This window comes from Mobula birostris, chromosome 7 (genome assembly GCF_030028105.1).
Source record: "Mobula birostris isolate sMobBir1 chromosome 7, sMobBir1.hap1, whole genome shotgun sequence".
Taxonomy (NCBI): domain Eukaryota; kingdom Metazoa; phylum Chordata; class Chondrichthyes; order Myliobatiformes; family Myliobatidae; genus Mobula; species Mobula birostris.
Window position 1 is genome coordinate 22,660,776 of NC_092376.1, and position 18,173 is coordinate 22,678,948.

The following is an 18,173-nucleotide window of genomic DNA, read 5'->3' on the forward strand; positions in this document are numbered from 1 at the left end:
CGCGCGATCACACCACTATCACTAACAATGTATGATCCAATTCTCCTGCCAGATCATACTTTGCACTTTTTCAACTGTAAATTTAAAATCCTCAGAAGAAAAACACCTCACAGACACCCTAGGCTCCGAATCGAGTACCCTCTTCAGAAAAAATAGCACCTTGTCAGCTCCAGCTTGTTTCAAGGAAACAGAAAACCCTTACGTTGCACTTTTAGGACAATTACCAATTCAAGTCGCATACTGCACATCTGTTCCATTGAAAATCTTTTAATAAATTATTAACACAGTTTATTAAACTGAAAACATTTATAAGTCAGGAATGAATTCATGATATTGTTTTGAAAATATATTCAATCTTAGCTCAATTTATATTCATGGTTCTTTGGGAATAATCTGATTGATTTGTATCTGACTGTGTTCAGTTTTGGTCACTGTAATATAGGAACAAAGTGCTATTAAACTAGAAAAAGCGCAGAAAAGACTTACAATGATGTTGCTCTGATTAAACTCCCATCTGGCACTTCTCCACCCAGACCTTTAACTGGTTTAGATGCCGCTATATGTTTTTGATACTGTCCACAATTCTAACAACATTTGTGACATTTGCAAATATGTTCTCCCATGACTGTATAAGTTTTCTCTGGGTGCTCTAGTTTCCTCCCACAATCCAAAGGCATACCGGTCGGTCGGTTAATTGGTCATTGTAAGCTATCCTGTGATTAAGCTAGGATTAACTCATGGGGTCGCTGGGGAGCTTGGCTCGAAGGGCTGGAAGGGCCTATTCCACTCTGTAGCTCAGTAAATAAATAAATAAACAAGGGACTGAATCAGAGCGAGAGATTCAACAGGCTAGGAACTTATCCCTTGGAAAGTAAGAGATTGAGTGGTGATCTTATAGGTGTGTATGTATGAAATCATGAGAGGTAGGGGAATCAAGAAACAGAGGACATAGATTTAAGGTGAAAGGGGAAATATTTAATAGGAACTTGAGGGGAGGGTGCAATCTATGTGGACTCAGATGCCAAAGGAATTGGTTGAGGCAAGAACAATAACAACTTTTAGAAAATAGTTGGACAGGTACATGGAAAGGAAAGGTTTAAAACATTATGGACCAAATGCTGGAAAATGGAAATAGTTAGGACGGGCATCTTTGTCAGCATGGACCATTTGCGCCAATGGGCCCCTTCCCTGAGCTTTATGATTTTTTTTACTCTGTCTGTCTGTGTATCTTCTCTGTATCCATATCCTGCAAACCTCTTCCCTACACCACTGAAGAAGTTCCTTCACCAGAATCATTGCAATGGTTTAGAAAGGCATCAGAAATAAATTCTAATCTCAGCTCTTGTACCACGTTCTGTAACAGACATAAGCTACGTCAGAGACAGTGATGATAAATGTACAAATCAAAACCCTAAAGGATTAAGCTAAATGTTAACACAATTACTAATGTTTCTAACTTTAGAAGAGTAGCTACTAAAGGAGCCAAATTGCACAGTTAGACTCAACATTATCTGTGGAGAGAGAAACAGTTAATTTTCCTTGTCTTTGGTGCTTCACAGGAGCCCTGAGACATGAGCATCGTTTCTCTCCCCACAGAAGCTGAGTGGTTACACAGCGCAGTTAAGTCTTTCGAAAAACCATTACCACCAGTATAAATCATGAAAAGCAAGAGTCTTGAAGAAGGATCTCAGCCAGAAACCTCAATTGTTTATTTATTTACATGGATGCTGCCTAATCTTTTGAGTTCCTCAAGCATTGTGTGTCTGTTGCTTTGGATTTCCAGCATCTGCAGACTATGTTGTGTTTATGTATCAATGTTATCATTTGGTTATATCTATGCGCAAAATCTCTTCTATATCCAATGCAACACCTTTTTAATAAACTTGCTAAGTTTCAAATTACATTATAATCAAAGTATCTATGCAGTATACAACCCTGAGGTCCGTCTTCCCACAGGCAACTACGAAACAAAGTAACACCATGGAACCCGTTTAAAGAAAAATCAAACACACAACATGTGAAAAAAGATCAAATTGCGCAAACAGCAAAAAAATGAGCGAGTAGCACACAGAATCTTAAACATCAAACACAGAGTCCTTGAAATAGACTCAGAATATTTGGTTTAGTTCAGTTCAGTTCAATTTAGTGCTAAGACATTCATTGCCTGTAGGCCACAGAGGTATTCCACCTCGAAGCATCCTGATCAAAATAGCAATAACAAAAGGGTAACCAGAAACAATTAACAGACGTAACATGAACCGTAGAGTCCTCTGTAAACAAAGCTAACCCACAAATCGCGCCAATCGAATCTTGCCCAAGACCTGAGGCTCCTGCACCTTCCACCAGCAGCAGTGAGCAAGAAGGAGAGGGAGACCGGTCCAACACAGGCAATTGGCACTGAACACCTGCTCACCCTCTGCTCCCATCCTCACTGATTTTAATCTTACTCAATACTTTAGTTGGCTATATCGGCGAGTAATGGAGCTCATGAAGGCTTCGCACTCCACCATTAGGCTGCACACTCCATTCTCAACCACTCTGAAATCCCTCAAAAGTTCAGTTGGCCCGGAAGCATATTATTAAAATGTAAATTACAAGCTCCAATTACACACAGATTAGTAGCGGAAGTATACTTAAAAGAAGAAGGAAAAGTTGTTTCGTGAACCGTCTTCAAGATGTCGCCATGGTCATGTTGGCCACTGACGCCATCCTGCTGGAAGATTTACAACTTTTAGTAGAATATTTCAAAACACATTCATTTCAGTAAGGTGCAATGGTCGATGATGAAAGACAATTCATTGGATATTAAGATCAGCAGAGGCTCCCAGCATTTTTACGCCTTTAACCAAGGGGTCTGTGGACCCCAGGTTGGAAAGCCCTGATATTCAGTGACAGCAAGGCTCTTTGTTATTTTCAGCAGAAACTAAAATGCATTTTGAAGAAAATCATTCTCACAACTGCGAGTGGATTTGCAAAAAATCTACAAGAACATCCATCCTAACGGTGCTAAAAGAGCAATTTTCACTACATAAATTTATTACGCTCTTCCCAACTAACTCTTATTGTAAACTCGGACATCCAGTAATTGCTTGCAAGATCTCCCATGCAGGAATTTAACACCTATAATTATAACAGTTATATTATCTTCAGTTAAGAAGAATTATATTAATCCATGAAAGGTATGCTTTGATGTGTGAAGTTAACTCGGTATGTGATTATTAAAAGTTTCAAATAAATCACATGACAAATAATTTCTGACAGAATGGGTGAACAATGGAGATTTTATTTCATCTCATTTTCCCTCACCACCTCTCTGAATTCACAGCAAGATTGGGACGTACTGACTGCCTATCATTCTGGCTGTTCCAAGGTTTTCTAAGAATCAGCAGTCTGGTCAGAAACAAAAAAAAAAATCAGTCGAGCAGCGATTATATTTATATCAGAGTCAACAACGTTCACTGTGGTAATACTCACAACTGGAGAAGATGAGAGGGCAAGAATGTTCATCCATTGGAAAATTCTGGAGCTGAAGTTGACACTCTGCGATTATTGTAAGCCTGCGGAAAGCAATCATTTGTTAGTCGCAGTGATTTTTTTTAGAACTCTGGAACTATAACATCTTAACTTCAGAGCAGTAAATGGAAATGCCAAAGTCTACAGTCTATTTTCCTCAGTCATCCAAGTGATGATGGTAGATGCTGACCTGAGCTGAGGGGAAAGAATTGTAAGGCACAAAATGGAGTCTGAATTGCTTCTATTCCCAGAAGCCTTTGAAAACATATGAAAGAACCAGTCTCACTGAACCCCTGCAAATCAGTTTTTAAAAGGGATCCAAGTGTTGCTCTTCGAGGGAGCAGGATATTGAAATTGAACCAAGGTGAATCTGTTGCACCTTTTAACCAGTGCTCTGAACTTGTAAAATCTTTGCTGATCTCCCAATTGTACTATCTCTATCAATACATGTACTCTTCTCAGCCAACCACAGGAGACTGAACCCTGCTCTTTTACTTCCTGCTGCTGAATATCCAAACACACTATCTAGGTAAAGCCGCTATTAACTTAAATTTTTTTTCAATTTAGATTATTGTGTTTGCTTGCCCACCGCTTTACATTTGGGTGATCTAACAGTGGGCACTTTATAGAATGCCTCTGCTCTGTCCACGAGTGGGACTCCTGGCTTCCAGTCGCCTCTCTCTCTCCATCTCACTCCCACTTTGGTGTCTCTGCCAGTTCACCGTTCACCGTTCGATTGGTGCTCGGGGATCCACATCATATTGTCCACAGTGCTACGTTCAGCAATTTCAGGTAATTGGCATTTGCAACTATCAATGCAGATACAAAGACAACTGGAGATATTGGAGGTTTTTAAAACTACAACAGTAAAAGCTACTAATACATAGCAGGTCAGATAGCATCCATGTCAAGAAAAAACAAAGCTAATGTTTCTAGTTGACACAATGACTCAATGTAAAGATTAATCCTGCCTCTCCGCAGATGCTGCCTGACCCGGTGAGTATTTCCATTTCTTTTTCTGGTATTCTTTCAGCATCTGCAGTTTTTATTGCCCTATTCCTTTAACATCACAGAGTACAACTTTCCCTGCCTTCTGCCCCTACAAGATTCTTCCCTTTTGTTCTCCCCTCATCCATCTCTTTTCATTTTGAAACCTGTTTTAACTTTTCTCAGTTCAAATAAAAAATTATCATGTTGAAATGTTAAAAGTCATTTCTCTCACTACAGATTCAGTCTGATCTATTGCCCATTTCAAGCACAATCTGGTTTTAATCCTCTCTTTTCTGAGCTGATGATGAAGGAGGCTTCTTATAATACAATTGATATAAGCTTACCTTATGTGGTATTTATATTTAATAGATCAAAGTGCGTTTTCTTTTTCATTATTACCACAGAACGTACTCTTGGTTTGCCAGTTTCATTGGCCAACATTTAAATTTTACACATAACAGAATGAAACATGGTATGTACTGCTGGCATAGTGTCTTCTCAACTTGAACCTAAACCATTCGTATATGCATTTTATGTCAACTTGTACATCTACAAAATATATATTTTTTAAAACTGTTAATATTACTGTGTTAATATTATATTGTGTTGCATGTGATATACAATATGTATATGAATATGTACTGTATTTTGCACCTTGGTCCCAAAGGACTGGTGTTTCATTCAGCTATTTAGTACATGTGTACAGTTGAATGTCAATAAACTTGAACTTGAGCTTCAGCCAGTGTGCTGTGCTGAGGATCTACCTGCACTCAGAAGGCCTTGGTACAGAGACAACAAAATGATTGACGTTCTTTTCACCATTCCATCAAAAATGTTCTCTTGTAAGCAAATGATTAGTGACGGCAAGTGGAGCCAAATCTTCCACCTTCCAGTCGCAGTGCAAGAAATTTGAATTATCTACATGATCTTTTAAAAAGGCTGCATTGTTACTGCTTCCACACTCCATACGTAAAAATAGCATCAATCAATGTGTCCTTGTAGATAAACCTCATTGATATTTTTTTCATTTGAATCAAGTCAGCAGCCTTTTTTACTCTCAGAATGATTTTTCAAGTTCAATTTTGGGATCAGGGCAGCACTGACAAACCATTTATTGCCCTGCCATAGTTGCCCTGGAGAGATGGTACTGATCTTCCTTTTTAGACTGTTGCAGTCCAGTGGCAGAAGTATCCCTACAATGCAGCTGGATTGCCATTCTAGTATTTGGACTCCAGTGTTGATGAAAGACCAATGATATCCAATTTGCAAAGTGCTACTTGCCCATTGCCCTCACACTTCCATCAGATGAGTTCTCATTTTTATCCAAGCTTTCAAATTCTTCTGTGGCCTCTGAAAGATCCAATAAAGATATCTGGATTCATCCACTCCTGTTGATCCATGGTGACCTGCTAGATTTGATTTAAAGTTGGCTTGGTCATGGAAGATTGAAGGTGGACTGCAGGTCCACAACCTGTGGTGCTCATTATTCGCTTGCATGAGAACATCCTATTCACCTGTGCTAAGACATCTCCTGTTTGAAATTAGCTCTATCAAAACTAAGATTAGCTTTATTTGTCACACGTGCATCAGAATATCTACATTTTGCACCAACAGCAAACATGGTCCATCCAAGGATTGTGCTTGCATGTTTCGCTATGCTTCTGGTGCCAACATGGCACATCCACATATCATTAATCCCAACCCTAATTGTACATTTTTGGAATGTGGGAGGAAACTGGGGTATCCAGAGTAACCCCACGGTCACAGTGAGAACATACAAACCCGCGCAAACGGTGGCAGGAGTCAAACTCCGATTGGTGATTGTTGGCACTCTAAAGTGATTGAGCCCTTTCCTGGGTGTACTCTTCTATGTTCTCTGCTTGGAATCAAGATTCAAGATTCAAATCACCTCCATTGCTCTTCCACACCTTCATCTGCAAACTCTCTGAGCTCTAGAATTCCCCCTGCACTGCCTTTCTTTTCCTCTCTACAACTGTCGTTAAACATGTCTCCAGGATCACGATGTGTCGAATTTAGTTATCCATGTCCCTGTGAGGACACATGAGCAATAATTATAGAGAAGACCACGTACAAATACAGGGTATTGTTAAGTGAATTCTGAGACCTAGAGTTTTGAATTATAAAATCCATGTTAAATATGAATTTGATATAATTAATATCAAAGTTTGAAGGAGGTATGAGTGTTGTGTGTAAGTTCTGATTGAGTAAAATTGATGTGTGTTAATTAATCTAGAGGTAAAAGGAAATTTAGTTTGAATATTTATTATATAGGTTATGATGTTAAATGCATGAGATTACATTATCAAGTACATTAAAGTGAAGTAAATCCCAAAGCTAATCTTAAAAAAAAATTGAAACAATAGGTACAGGTGTATATACATTCAGTACCATTTTATTAGGCTGCTTTCATGTCAGCTTGAACTTGTCTGACCATTCTCCGCAGAACTCACACTCATTAGATGTTCCTTTTTGTTTCCTGCAACAACCTCTGTAATCTGCGGAGACCGCTGTGCATGAAAATCCCAGGATATCTGCAGTTTCTGAGATACTCGACCATTCTATTTGGCACCAACAATCATTCCATGGTCAAAGTCTCTTACATCCCTATTCTGACATTTGGTCTGTGCAGCCACTGAACCTCTTGACCATGTCTGCATACTTTTATACATTGAGTTCCTGGCACATGATTGGCTGATCAGATATTTGCATTACTGAGCAGGTGTACAGGTGTACCTAATAAAGTGGCCACTGAGCATTTTGTTTAGGTATTCACTCTTTTATGTATTTATATCATTAGTATTCTCCAGTTAAGAAAATTGTTTCGGAATCAGTTTTTGCCTCTTCCTGAAATGGAGCTGGGTGGAGAGGAACTTCTACCTCTTCCATTGAGGCAAGGCACCGTTATTTCCTTTGAGTTCTAAATCCTATGTATTTGGACAATTTGGAATACTGGGAGAAAGCGAAACCCATTTCAGCCTGTTTCACCATTTAATGCTTCCATATGTAACTGTGATCTAACCTCATGAACAAGCCTTTATATGTTATCCATTTACATACTTGGTAACAAGCTCCCAAAAACACTCACATGTTAATGACCAGATTATCTACTTACTGTGTTGGTAGAGAAAACTAGACCTCCAGGAGAAGTTCTTCTTTGAAATGCATGCTATTTCTAAACATTTTGGTCTACTTCTGGACCAGCATAGTGACCATTTGAGCAAGACAACTGTGACCCACATATCAGTTGTACAGAAGAGAACAGATACCCCTCTGTTTGGCCTGCTTCTTCCCTTTCTTCCATGCTTCCCTATCAGATTTCTTCTTCTTTAGCCCTTTGCCATCTGATGCAACACAGGAAAGACAAAAGCAATTCTGAAGATGCTGAGAATCTTGAGAAACACACATAAAATGATGGAGAAATTCAACAGGTCGGACATGGCCATAGAACAAAGAGGAGGAAGTGGGCAACCAGAGAGAGGAAATGGGCCAAAAAAAAACCTCCCTCCATTCCCTATTCTGGCCCTCTCATCCCTTCTTTCCTCCTCCTCTGCCCACTACTTCCTTCCAGTTTCCCACCTTCTTCCCTTTATTCCATGATCCACTGTCCTCTTCTATCAGATTCCTTTACCATTGCCACCTAACACCTGTGTGATGCCTCTCACATCATCACTTCACTCCTACCCATCTACTTCTGTCCAAGACCTCTTTCAGAGTCGATGCCTCCAGAAGACACGGTACATCATTAAAGACCCCTCACACCCTCTCCATGAACTGTTTGTTCTTCTGCCATCAGGCAAACGTTACAGGAGCATCAAAACTAAAACCACAAGGCTACTAAACAGCTTTCTCCCACAGGCAGTCAGACTGCTAAATAGCTGCTGTACCTGACTCTGCTTTGGACACTTTTAACTTGCACTGGACACTTATAACTGATTTTAACTGACATGTGGCTGTTGTGTTTTACTATTTATTGTTATGTTTATTATTTAGTGTTGCGTTTGTTATATTATGATTGCACTGCCCCTGAGAAACGCTGTCTCATTCTGCCCTGCAGAGCTGATGTATGGTTAGAATGACAATAAAGTTTTTTGAATTTTGAATCTTGAATCTTCCCTCTCACCTGGTCTCACCTATCACCAGCCAGCTTGTATTCTTCCCCTTCCTGCTCTGACTTCCCCCTTCCTTTCCAGTTGTGATGAATGCTTTCAGTCCAAAACATTGACTATTCATTTCCTCTCATAGATTCTGCCTGATCTGTTGAGTTCCTCTAGCATTTTCTGTGTGTTGCTCAAGATTTCCAGCATCTATAGAATCTCTTGCATCTCTGTATTTAAAGTGTGATTGATTGTGTGTTGAATCTTAGCAGAATGAAGAATCAATCCACATTTGATTTTGGCAACCTGTACTATATCTTTTCCCTCTCACAATTCTGCTGCTTCAAAATGGTGCCAAATTCAGTTGATGCCTGTCCCTTTTATTCAAATGGACTGGACTACAGGGTTAGGCATGGGGACTGATGCTATGCCGAGACAAGAACAGCTGGAGATCACATCTGGATTCGACTCCAGTGAGGAACATGGAGGGCTTCCATTGCTTTTTTCATATTTTCATTTTTAATATACATAGTAAAATTGAAGTTTTTAAAAAATGGACTTTGTAAAGTTAAAGTAATTCATTTTTCATTCTCCAGCAGTTCATTACCAAGTAAAACTGAAATACATTGTTTATCACCCAGTTATTCTACTTGTACTATAATCACTGGTTCCTTAAGGCTGTTATAGCCAGGGGTGGTAATGGGGACAAGCTCCCACTACCTATTAAATGTTCTCAGTGGTGTGTGCTGCAAATAGTCTCCAACAACAATGTCCAGCTCCTGGCCTTCAAGTGTGGCTCAGCTACTCAGCCTGGTGGAACCGTTTCTACTGACAGGAGAAGAGGCAAAGGTGGGCTACTGGCGCCTTAAAACCAGCTGTCTTGGGCAGATAGGGCTCTTTAGCTGTCGTTGGCAGCTCATCTAGGAGAAGGAAAGTCTGACCTCAATCCTCCACTGTCTTGCAGCTACACCCACTCATGAGGAAGGCTTCAGGAGTAAGCCTGAGGGAGAAGTCCAGAGCTGGAGTCCCTAAGGCAGTCCTACATTGAGTTCAATGTTGACTGGCAACTCCTGCGATGCTGCCGGTACCAAACTGATTGGTGTCTGCCATGCCTTTGAGTTCATCAGATGCATGGAAAGGGGGAGCTTGCTGCATGGGCAGCAGCTTTCTCTCCATATAACACTACCCAGGCTTGCGTATCTAGATATTTAGGACGTAATACCCATGGTTAACTCTGACTGACAGAGGCCCTCACTATAATCACTTTTTATTTGCTTAATTTAATCAGTAAAATTTCAAATAATCAATTAGGCAAATAGACTGTAGCATGGCAATTTTCCAGATTAGTTTAACTAAACATGAAACTGTTATAATCTAACTTTTTCCAATTAAAAATGTTATTGTACTTCACTGGAAGTGCATTGAACATGTTCTGTTTGTCTGTAATAGCCTGAAATTGCAGTACTTTTGTTAAGAAAAGTCCATATTTTTATATAGCCAATTATTCTAAAGTTAAGAATTTAATGAAAAGACAGACTTCAGAAACCTCCAATATCTTTGCATTAGATGGTATACTTAATGTGTTTTGAGGCTCCACATCTCCTATCCTGTCAGAAATTTATTGATTCAAGTTCCACTCCAGAAAAATGAACACAACATCTCAGCTAACTCTCCTGTATACTCCAGAGAATGTGTTACTCTGTTAAGGGGACCATCTTACAGGGGGAACCCTGGGAACACAGATCCATAAATCCTTGAAGTAGATAGGCTTGTAAAAAGAACATTTGACCATCAATCCAAGTATTGAGTTCAGGAGTTGGCATGTTATGTTGAAGTTGTGTAAGTTTTATGTGAGGCCAAATTTCAAATACTGTGTGCAGTTCTGATCATCTGCTGTACCTACAGAAAAGATATCAATAAGATTGAAAGAGTACTGAGAAAATTTACAAGGATGTTACCAGGATTTGAGGACCTGGGTTACAGAGAAACAGTAAGTGTGTTAGGACTTTATTCCCTAGAGCTAAGGAGAATGAAGGGAGATTTCATAGAAGTATACAAAATTATGAGTGGTATAGTTAGAATTAATGCATGCAGTCCTTTTCCACTGAGGTTTGGTGAGACTAGAACTAGAGTTAAGGGTAAAAGGTGAAATACTGAAAGGGGAAATCTGAGAGGGAACTTCTTCACTCAGAGAGGGGGGCAACTGTGAAATGAGCTGCCAGCAGAAGTAGTGGATGCAGGTACAACTGCAACATTTAAGAGAAGTTTCGATAAGAACATGGATGGGAGGGGTATGGAGGACAAAGGTGCAGGTGTGGGTCAGAATAACAGTTTGGCATGGACTAGATGGGCCAAAAGGTCTGTTTCTGTGCTGCTTTGATCTATGGCTCTATGAAGCTCCACTTGAAGATGGAAAGAGGAAATTCTCCTCGGTGTCCTGGCCATTATTTCGAACGGATACTACATAGCATGGCGGTTAGCACAGCACTATTACAGCTCAGGGCGGCGGAGTTCAGACACCAATCCCGGCATCCTCCATAAGGAATCTATGTGTCCTTCCCGTAGAATGCGTAGGTTTTCTTTGGGTCCTGTGGTTTACTGCCATGGTCCAAAAACATATCAGTCAGCAGATTATTTGGTCATTGTCAATTGTTCCATGATTAGGTTAGGGTCAAACTGGGATGTCGTGGGTTGCTGGGCAGTGTGGCAGAGTAGGTGGTGTGGCTCTGCTGGTAAAGAATGGCATAAAATCATTAGAAATACTCAAGTGGCAAAACAGTACAACTGTGGCTGACAAGGGAAGTCAAAGCTAATGTAAAAGTAAAAGAGAGGACATAGAACAAAGCAAAAATTAGTGGGAAGGTAGAGGATTGGAAAGCTTTTAAAACCTACAGAAAGTAACTAAAAGAATCATTAGGAGGGAAAAGATCAAATACACAAGCAAGCTAGCAAACAATATCAAGATGGATAATAAAAGCTTTTTCAAGTATATAAAAAATAAAAGAGAGATGAGAGTGGATATAGGACCACCAGAAAATGAGGCTGGAGTAATAATAATGTGGGACAAAGAGTTGGCAGATGAACTAAATGAGTATTTTATATCAGTCTTCATTGTGGAAGACACTAGCAGTGTGGCAGGTGTTGAGGGATGTGAGGGAAGAAAAGTGAGCGGAGTTACTATCACAAGGGAGAAGGTGCTCGAAAAGCTGAAAGACCTGTAGGTACATAAGTCACCCAGTCCAGATGCACTGCACCTTGGGGTTCTGAAAGAGGTAGCGGTAGAGATTGTGGAGGCATTAGTCATGATCTTTCAATAATCATTGGACTCTGATATGGTTTTGGAGGACTGGGAAATTGCAAACGTCACTTCTTAAGAAAGGAGGGAGGCAGCAGAAAGGAAATTATAGACCAGTTAGCCTGACCTCAGAGGTTGGAAAGATGTAGGAGTCAATTGTCAAGGATGAGGTTATGGAGTACTTGGTGACACAGGACAACATAGGACAACGTCAGCCTAGTTTCCTTAAGAGAAAATCTTGCCTGATGAACCTGTTGGAATTCATTGAGCAGATCACAAGTAGGATAGATAAAGGGAATGCAGTGGATGTTGTATATTTGGATTTTCAGAAAGCCTTTGACAAGGTGCCACACGTGAGGCTGCTTACCAAGTTAAGAGCCCATGGTATTACAGGAAAATTACTGGCATGGTTAGAGCACTGGCTGATAGGTAGGAGGCAGCATGTGGGAATAAAAGAATCCTTTACCGGTTGGCTGCCAGTGACTAGTGTTCCGCAGGGTTCGGTGTTGGGACCACTTCTTTTTAAGCCATATTTCAATGATTTAGATAATGGAAAAGATGGATTTATTGCCAAGTTTGCAGATGATATGAAAATTAGTGGAGGGGTAGGTAGTGTTGAGTAAACACGTTAGCTGCAGGAGGAATTAGACAGATTAGGAGAATGGGCAAGAAAGAGGCAAATGAAATATAATGTTGAAAAATGCATAGTCGTACACTTTGGTAGAAGAAATAAATGACCAGATTTTTTTTTCTGAACAGGGAGAAGATCCAAAAATCTGTAGATGCAAAGGGACTTAGGAGAACATCCTAAAGGTTAACTTGAGTCGATGGTGAGGAAGGTAAATGTAAGGTCAGCATTCATTTTAAGAGGTCTAGAATATAAGAGGAGGAATGTGATGCTGAGGCTTTATAAGATACTGGTGAGGTCTCACCTTGAACTGTTTTGGGCTCTTTATCTTAGAAAAGGTGTGCTGGCATTGGAAAGAGTTCAGAGGAAGTTCACAATGATGCTTCTGGGAATTAAAGGGTTATCATTTGAGGAACGTTTGATGGTTCTGGGCCTGTACTTGCTGGAATTTAGAAGGATTGGGGGTGGGGGGTGGAATCTCATTGAAACCTTTCGAATTTTGAAAGGCCTAGGCAAAGTAGTTGCGGAAAGGATGTTTTGTGTGGTGGGGGGGGGGGGAGCGGTGGCTCTAGGACCAGAGGGCACAGCTTTAAGACAGAGGGGTGTCTATTTAAAACAGAGTTGCAGAGAAATTTCTTTAGTCAGAAGGTGGTGAATTTGTAGAATTTGTTGCCACGTGCAGCATGGAGGCCAGGTCATTGGGTGTATTTAAGGCAAAGATTGATAGGTTTTTGATTGGACGTGGCATCAAAGGTTACAGGGAGAAAGCCAGGGAGTAGGACTGAGGAGGGGAAGAAAAAAGAATCAGCTGGGATTGAATGGCAGAGCAGACTTGATGGGCCAAATGACTTAATTCTGCTCCTATGTCTTATGGTCTAAGTGTTTTCTTGCATTTATTATACTCAACCAGTACTTCATTTGTTCCTGCCTGCCTCCAAATATTACACACCTCCTTTTCTTTTCTTAACCAGGGCCTCAACTTCTCCGAAAACCAAGGTTTTGTAAACATGTTATTGTTGTCTATTTAACATTTCAGTAATATTTGAGTAATACTAAAGTATCTTGTTTAATTAAGCATTCTTTGCTGGTTACACAATGGAGTGTGAGCTATATGTAAATGCATATGACTTGCATACATCATCACAGCACCACATCATTTAAGTGTGTGCCTCACTTAAAGTAAAAATGGACATTCACCAGCTATCTCCGGCTCCCTTCCCTTCTTTTCAAATAGTTTCATATTTTGGAGTTACAGACCGTAACAGTTGTTCTTGTCTTTCATCCAGACAGGAACATACAAACTCTGTACTTTCAAAATTACACTTTTGAAGGCCTCTCACTTTCAAAGTATACCTTTGTCTGAAAACATCCCGTCTCAACCCACACTTGCCAGATCTTTCTGATACCAAGAAAATTGGCCTTGCTCCAATTTAGAATTTCAAACAGAGGACCAGACATATTCTTCGCCTCAATTATATTGAAACTAATGGCATTATGATCATTACATGCAATATACTCCTCTACAAAAATTTCTATCACCTGCCCTTTCTCAGTTGCTACTAGGAAATCTAGTACTGCACTCCCTCTTGTTGGGAACTCTATGTCTTAATTAGGGAAATTTTCCTGAACACATTTGATAAATTCTATCCCATGCAGCCCCTTTACACTATGAAAGTCCCAATCAATATGTGGAAAGTTAAAATTGCCTGCTATCACAACCTGATGTTTCTTGCAACAGTCTGCAAACTCTCTGCAAATTTTCTCTTCTAAATCCCATTGACTATTTGGTGCTCTACAATATAATTCCATTATTGTAATAATCCGTTTCTTATTCCTCAGTTATATTGGATGATGTAATGCATTGTCATTTTTGTTGAAATGTACTGCTTAGATAGTAAATGTGAATATTACTAAGTGGTTTCTTTAATATCTCGTATGTGGACCATGAAACCACAAGGTTATGGAAGTCTCAATTCACTAGCATGATAAAGTACATCCATTTAGCCCACCGGTTCGATGCTGACGGTTTACAGCAAACCTAATGGGTGGCACGGTAGCGTAGCTTGGCAATTAGCATGACGTTTTACTGCCGGGTTCGATCCTGCCACTACCTGTAAGGAGTTTGTACGTTCTCCAGTGGCTGCATGAGTTTCCGCCGGGTGCTCTGGTTTCCTCCCACATTCCAAAGATGTGCGAATTAGTAAGCATTAGCGAGTTGTGGCATGCTATTTTGGAGCATGGAGGCCTTTGCAGGCTATCCTCCCCAGTACATAATCAGAACTGCGTTGGCCATTGACGCAAATGATGCAGTTCACTGTATGTTATCATATATATGCGACAAATGAAGCTCGTCTGTAATCCCACACTGACCCCAAATTACACTCCCCTCATTAAGATCAGCTACGCAAGATTGTATCAACAAAGTGTGGCAGTTACCTAGAAACCTGCATGTATCTGGGGTGTCGATGGAAACCATGCATACTGTCACAGGGAGAACTCCAGTATCAAATCCATGATTTCATCTGCCAGGCATCAGCACTACCTGCTGCACTCAGTATTCCACTCCAGCTGCCAAACCTATAGCCCTTGACAAAGGCAGCAACAGCTAGATTTTCAAGTTCCTTGACGCTGCACAATCTTTTCCAATTTAAGTGACTTGATTCCAATAATACAAGTGGATTGTGGCCAGGTCAGATACGGTGCATGTCAGGATCACACATTATAGACATTAACAACCAGACAACAAGATTCTTTTATTCCCTTTTTTTGATAGTTTTATATGCCTCTCTGCACTGTGCTCTTATGATCATAGCCTAGGAATCAATGATGAGAGAATACAGCTTTGACAGCCATTACCATTTCATTCATCTTTCCTTACTATTACTTCACATCATAAAACCAGGGATCTATTGATTGATTGGTTCAGATGATGACTCTGGCTTGATCCAGTTTAAGAGGTTAACTGTGCTGCTATCTTGTTCTCATTAAGTACAAGAATCATACATCACAGAAACAGGGCATAAAATACCTAATTCACTTACCAACATTCACACAACCCTCCTGCATCTGGAGAGAAATTTGTAATCTTCTAATCAACAGTGAAAAATTAAGTAAAAGCATTCTAGCCTTAACCATAGGTCTTTAGAATGCGGGAGGAAACTGGAGTACCCAGAGGAAGCCTACATGGTCACAAGGAGAACGTACAGACTCTTCATAGAGAGCAGTGGGAATTAGATTATTAGATTAGATTAGATTATGAGGACACGCAGGCCTCTTTTATTGTCATTTAGTAATGCATGCATTAAGAAATGATACAATATTCCTCCGGTGTGATGTCACAGAAACACGGGACAGACCAAGACTGAAAAACTAACAAAAACCACATAATTATAACATATAGTTACAACAGTGCAACAATACCATAACTTGATGAAGAACAGGTCATGGCACAGTAAAAAAGTTCAAAGTCTCTCGAAAGTCCCACATCTCACGCAGACGGGAGAAGGAAGAAAACTCTCCCTGCCATGCCTGACCACAGTCCGACTCTGAGTCGTCTGAAAACTTCCAGCCTCTGATCAGCCCTCTGACACCGAGTACGGAGCACCATCTCTGCCGAACGCATCGACCTCAGCCTCGGTCACCAGCAGCAGGCAAAGCTGGGGATTTTGGGGCCTTCCCTCCGGAGATTCTCGATTGCACAGTAGCAGCGGCAGCGAACCGGGCATTTCAGAAATTTCTCCAGATGTTCCTCTGCTTCTCACGCCTGTCTCCATCAAATCAGAATTTTGCACGGCCCCTATTTAACAGATACGATATCATTTCACCGGAGAGCTGTGTGCACTGCGTCGCGCTGCCATCTTCCCCTCCCGCCGAATTGAACCTCAATTGGTGTTTTCTGGCACTGTAAAGCATTGCACAAACCTCATTGCTGGAGTACCGAGGCTCAGGTGTTGGAGCTTAGTGATAAGTTTTGAAAGGATAATAGTATTGAATGTTGAGCAGTAGAATTCATAATGTAAGCATCTTCATTGGCCAGGTGTTCCACAGCTGAGTGAAGAGTCAATGAAATAGCATCTGCTCTTGACCTGTTGTTACAGTAGGTAAATTGAAGTGGATGTAGGAAATTGGGACTAGTTTGGTGGGCACCATGGTTGGCATGGATTCATTGGCTGAAGGGCTTGCATCAATGCTATATTGCAATGTAACTTAATGCTGCAATTTGGTGAATCTAGACACTTCTGAAAGGCTGTCAGTGGCCCAGCTTCAATCATTCTCTCTGGCAGTACATTCCAGGTACTTACCACCCACCAGGTGAAGCACATCCTCTTTAGACCCCCTCTAAATCTCTTCCACCTTACCATAAATCTATGTCCTTTAGCTTTGACTACTTCTGATAAGCGACAGAGTTTACTGCAATCTATCCTGTCAAAATTTTATACACCCCAGTCTTGCCACTCTTGAGAAATGACTTAGATTCTCTGGTTTCTCCTCATAACTGATCTATCCAGGATAACGTCCTGCTGGATTTCCTCTGGACCCGCTCCAGTGTAATCAGGCCTATTTCCCTCCTAACCACATTACTCACCTGCGCTTCCGCCTTCAGGGTCTGTGGATTTGCACACCAAGGTTCCATTGTTACTCAACACCCTAAGATCCCACCATTCATCACGTACCGTATGTCCTAACCTCATTGTTACTCCCACAATGCATTACTCTTATTTGTTTGGATCTGAAGGATTGGTGGAGCACACTCAAGAGGAAAAGTGGGCTGCACCTGTTTCTAATTCATACATTAGGAAACTCATCAAATAATTTTCATGCAACAAGCACTCACAATCAACAATAAAGCATGGAGGCAGATTATATTTTTGGCTTCAAGGACAGATAATATTCAAAATATCAGAGAAAATTTCCCCTTCTCTTCTCACAAACAGTCCTGCAGAATCTCTTCAGTCTCTTAAGAACAACCCTTTATAACAAAGACGAGGAAGAATTTCTTCAGCCAGAGGGTGGTGAATCTGTGGAAGTCATTGCATGGATGGCTATTAAGGCTAAGTTATTAGCTGTATTTAAAGCAGAAGTTGATAGGTTCTTGATTAGTAAGGGTGTTGGAGTTTATGGCGAGAAGGCAGAAAAATGGGGTTGAGAGGGATAATAAATCTGCCATGATGGAATGATGGAGCAGAGTCGATTGGCTGAAAGGTCGAATTCTACTCCTATATTTTATGGCCTTAAGAGAACAAGCGGCAAACTTGTTACATCCCCTGCACTGGGCAGATCATTGAAGCCAGAGTCACTTATCTATATCGGATTCATCAGATCAAGGCACAGAGCTACAATACTATAACCCACCGATACAAGCCCTTGGCCCAATGAATCCTTCTGAACTACAGTGTCCACCAAGCTAGTTCCAATTTCCTACATCAGACTCACATCACCCTAAGCCTTGCCCCTACATGCATACCTCTCCAGGTACTTTTGAAGTGATACTATTTCTTCTCAACCTCAACCATTTCTTCTCACAACCCATTCCATATACTCACCACCCTCCACATCAAGATGTTCCCTCAGGTGTTTTAAAATCTTTCCCCTCTCTCCTTAAATCCATGTTTCCTTGTTTTGGTCTCCACTA

The 18,173-nt window shown here is 40.6% G+C and overlaps 1 protein-coding gene across 3 annotated transcripts in view; it reads right to left on the bottom strand.

The window, feature by feature from the left end:
- The window catches only part of gabrg3 (gamma-aminobutyric acid type A receptor subunit gamma3), a 775,666-nt gene that overhangs the window by 442,456 nt on the left and 315,037 nt on the right, over positions 1–18,173 (bottom strand). For all 3 annotated transcript variants that reach the window (XM_072264242.1, XM_072264244.1, XM_072264243.1), the window contains one exon: positions 3,475–3,557. In XM_072264242.1, coding sequence (XP_072120343.1) covers positions 3,475–3,557 — 83 coding nt within the window. The remainder of the gene's footprint in view (positions 1–3,474; positions 3,558–18,173) is intronic.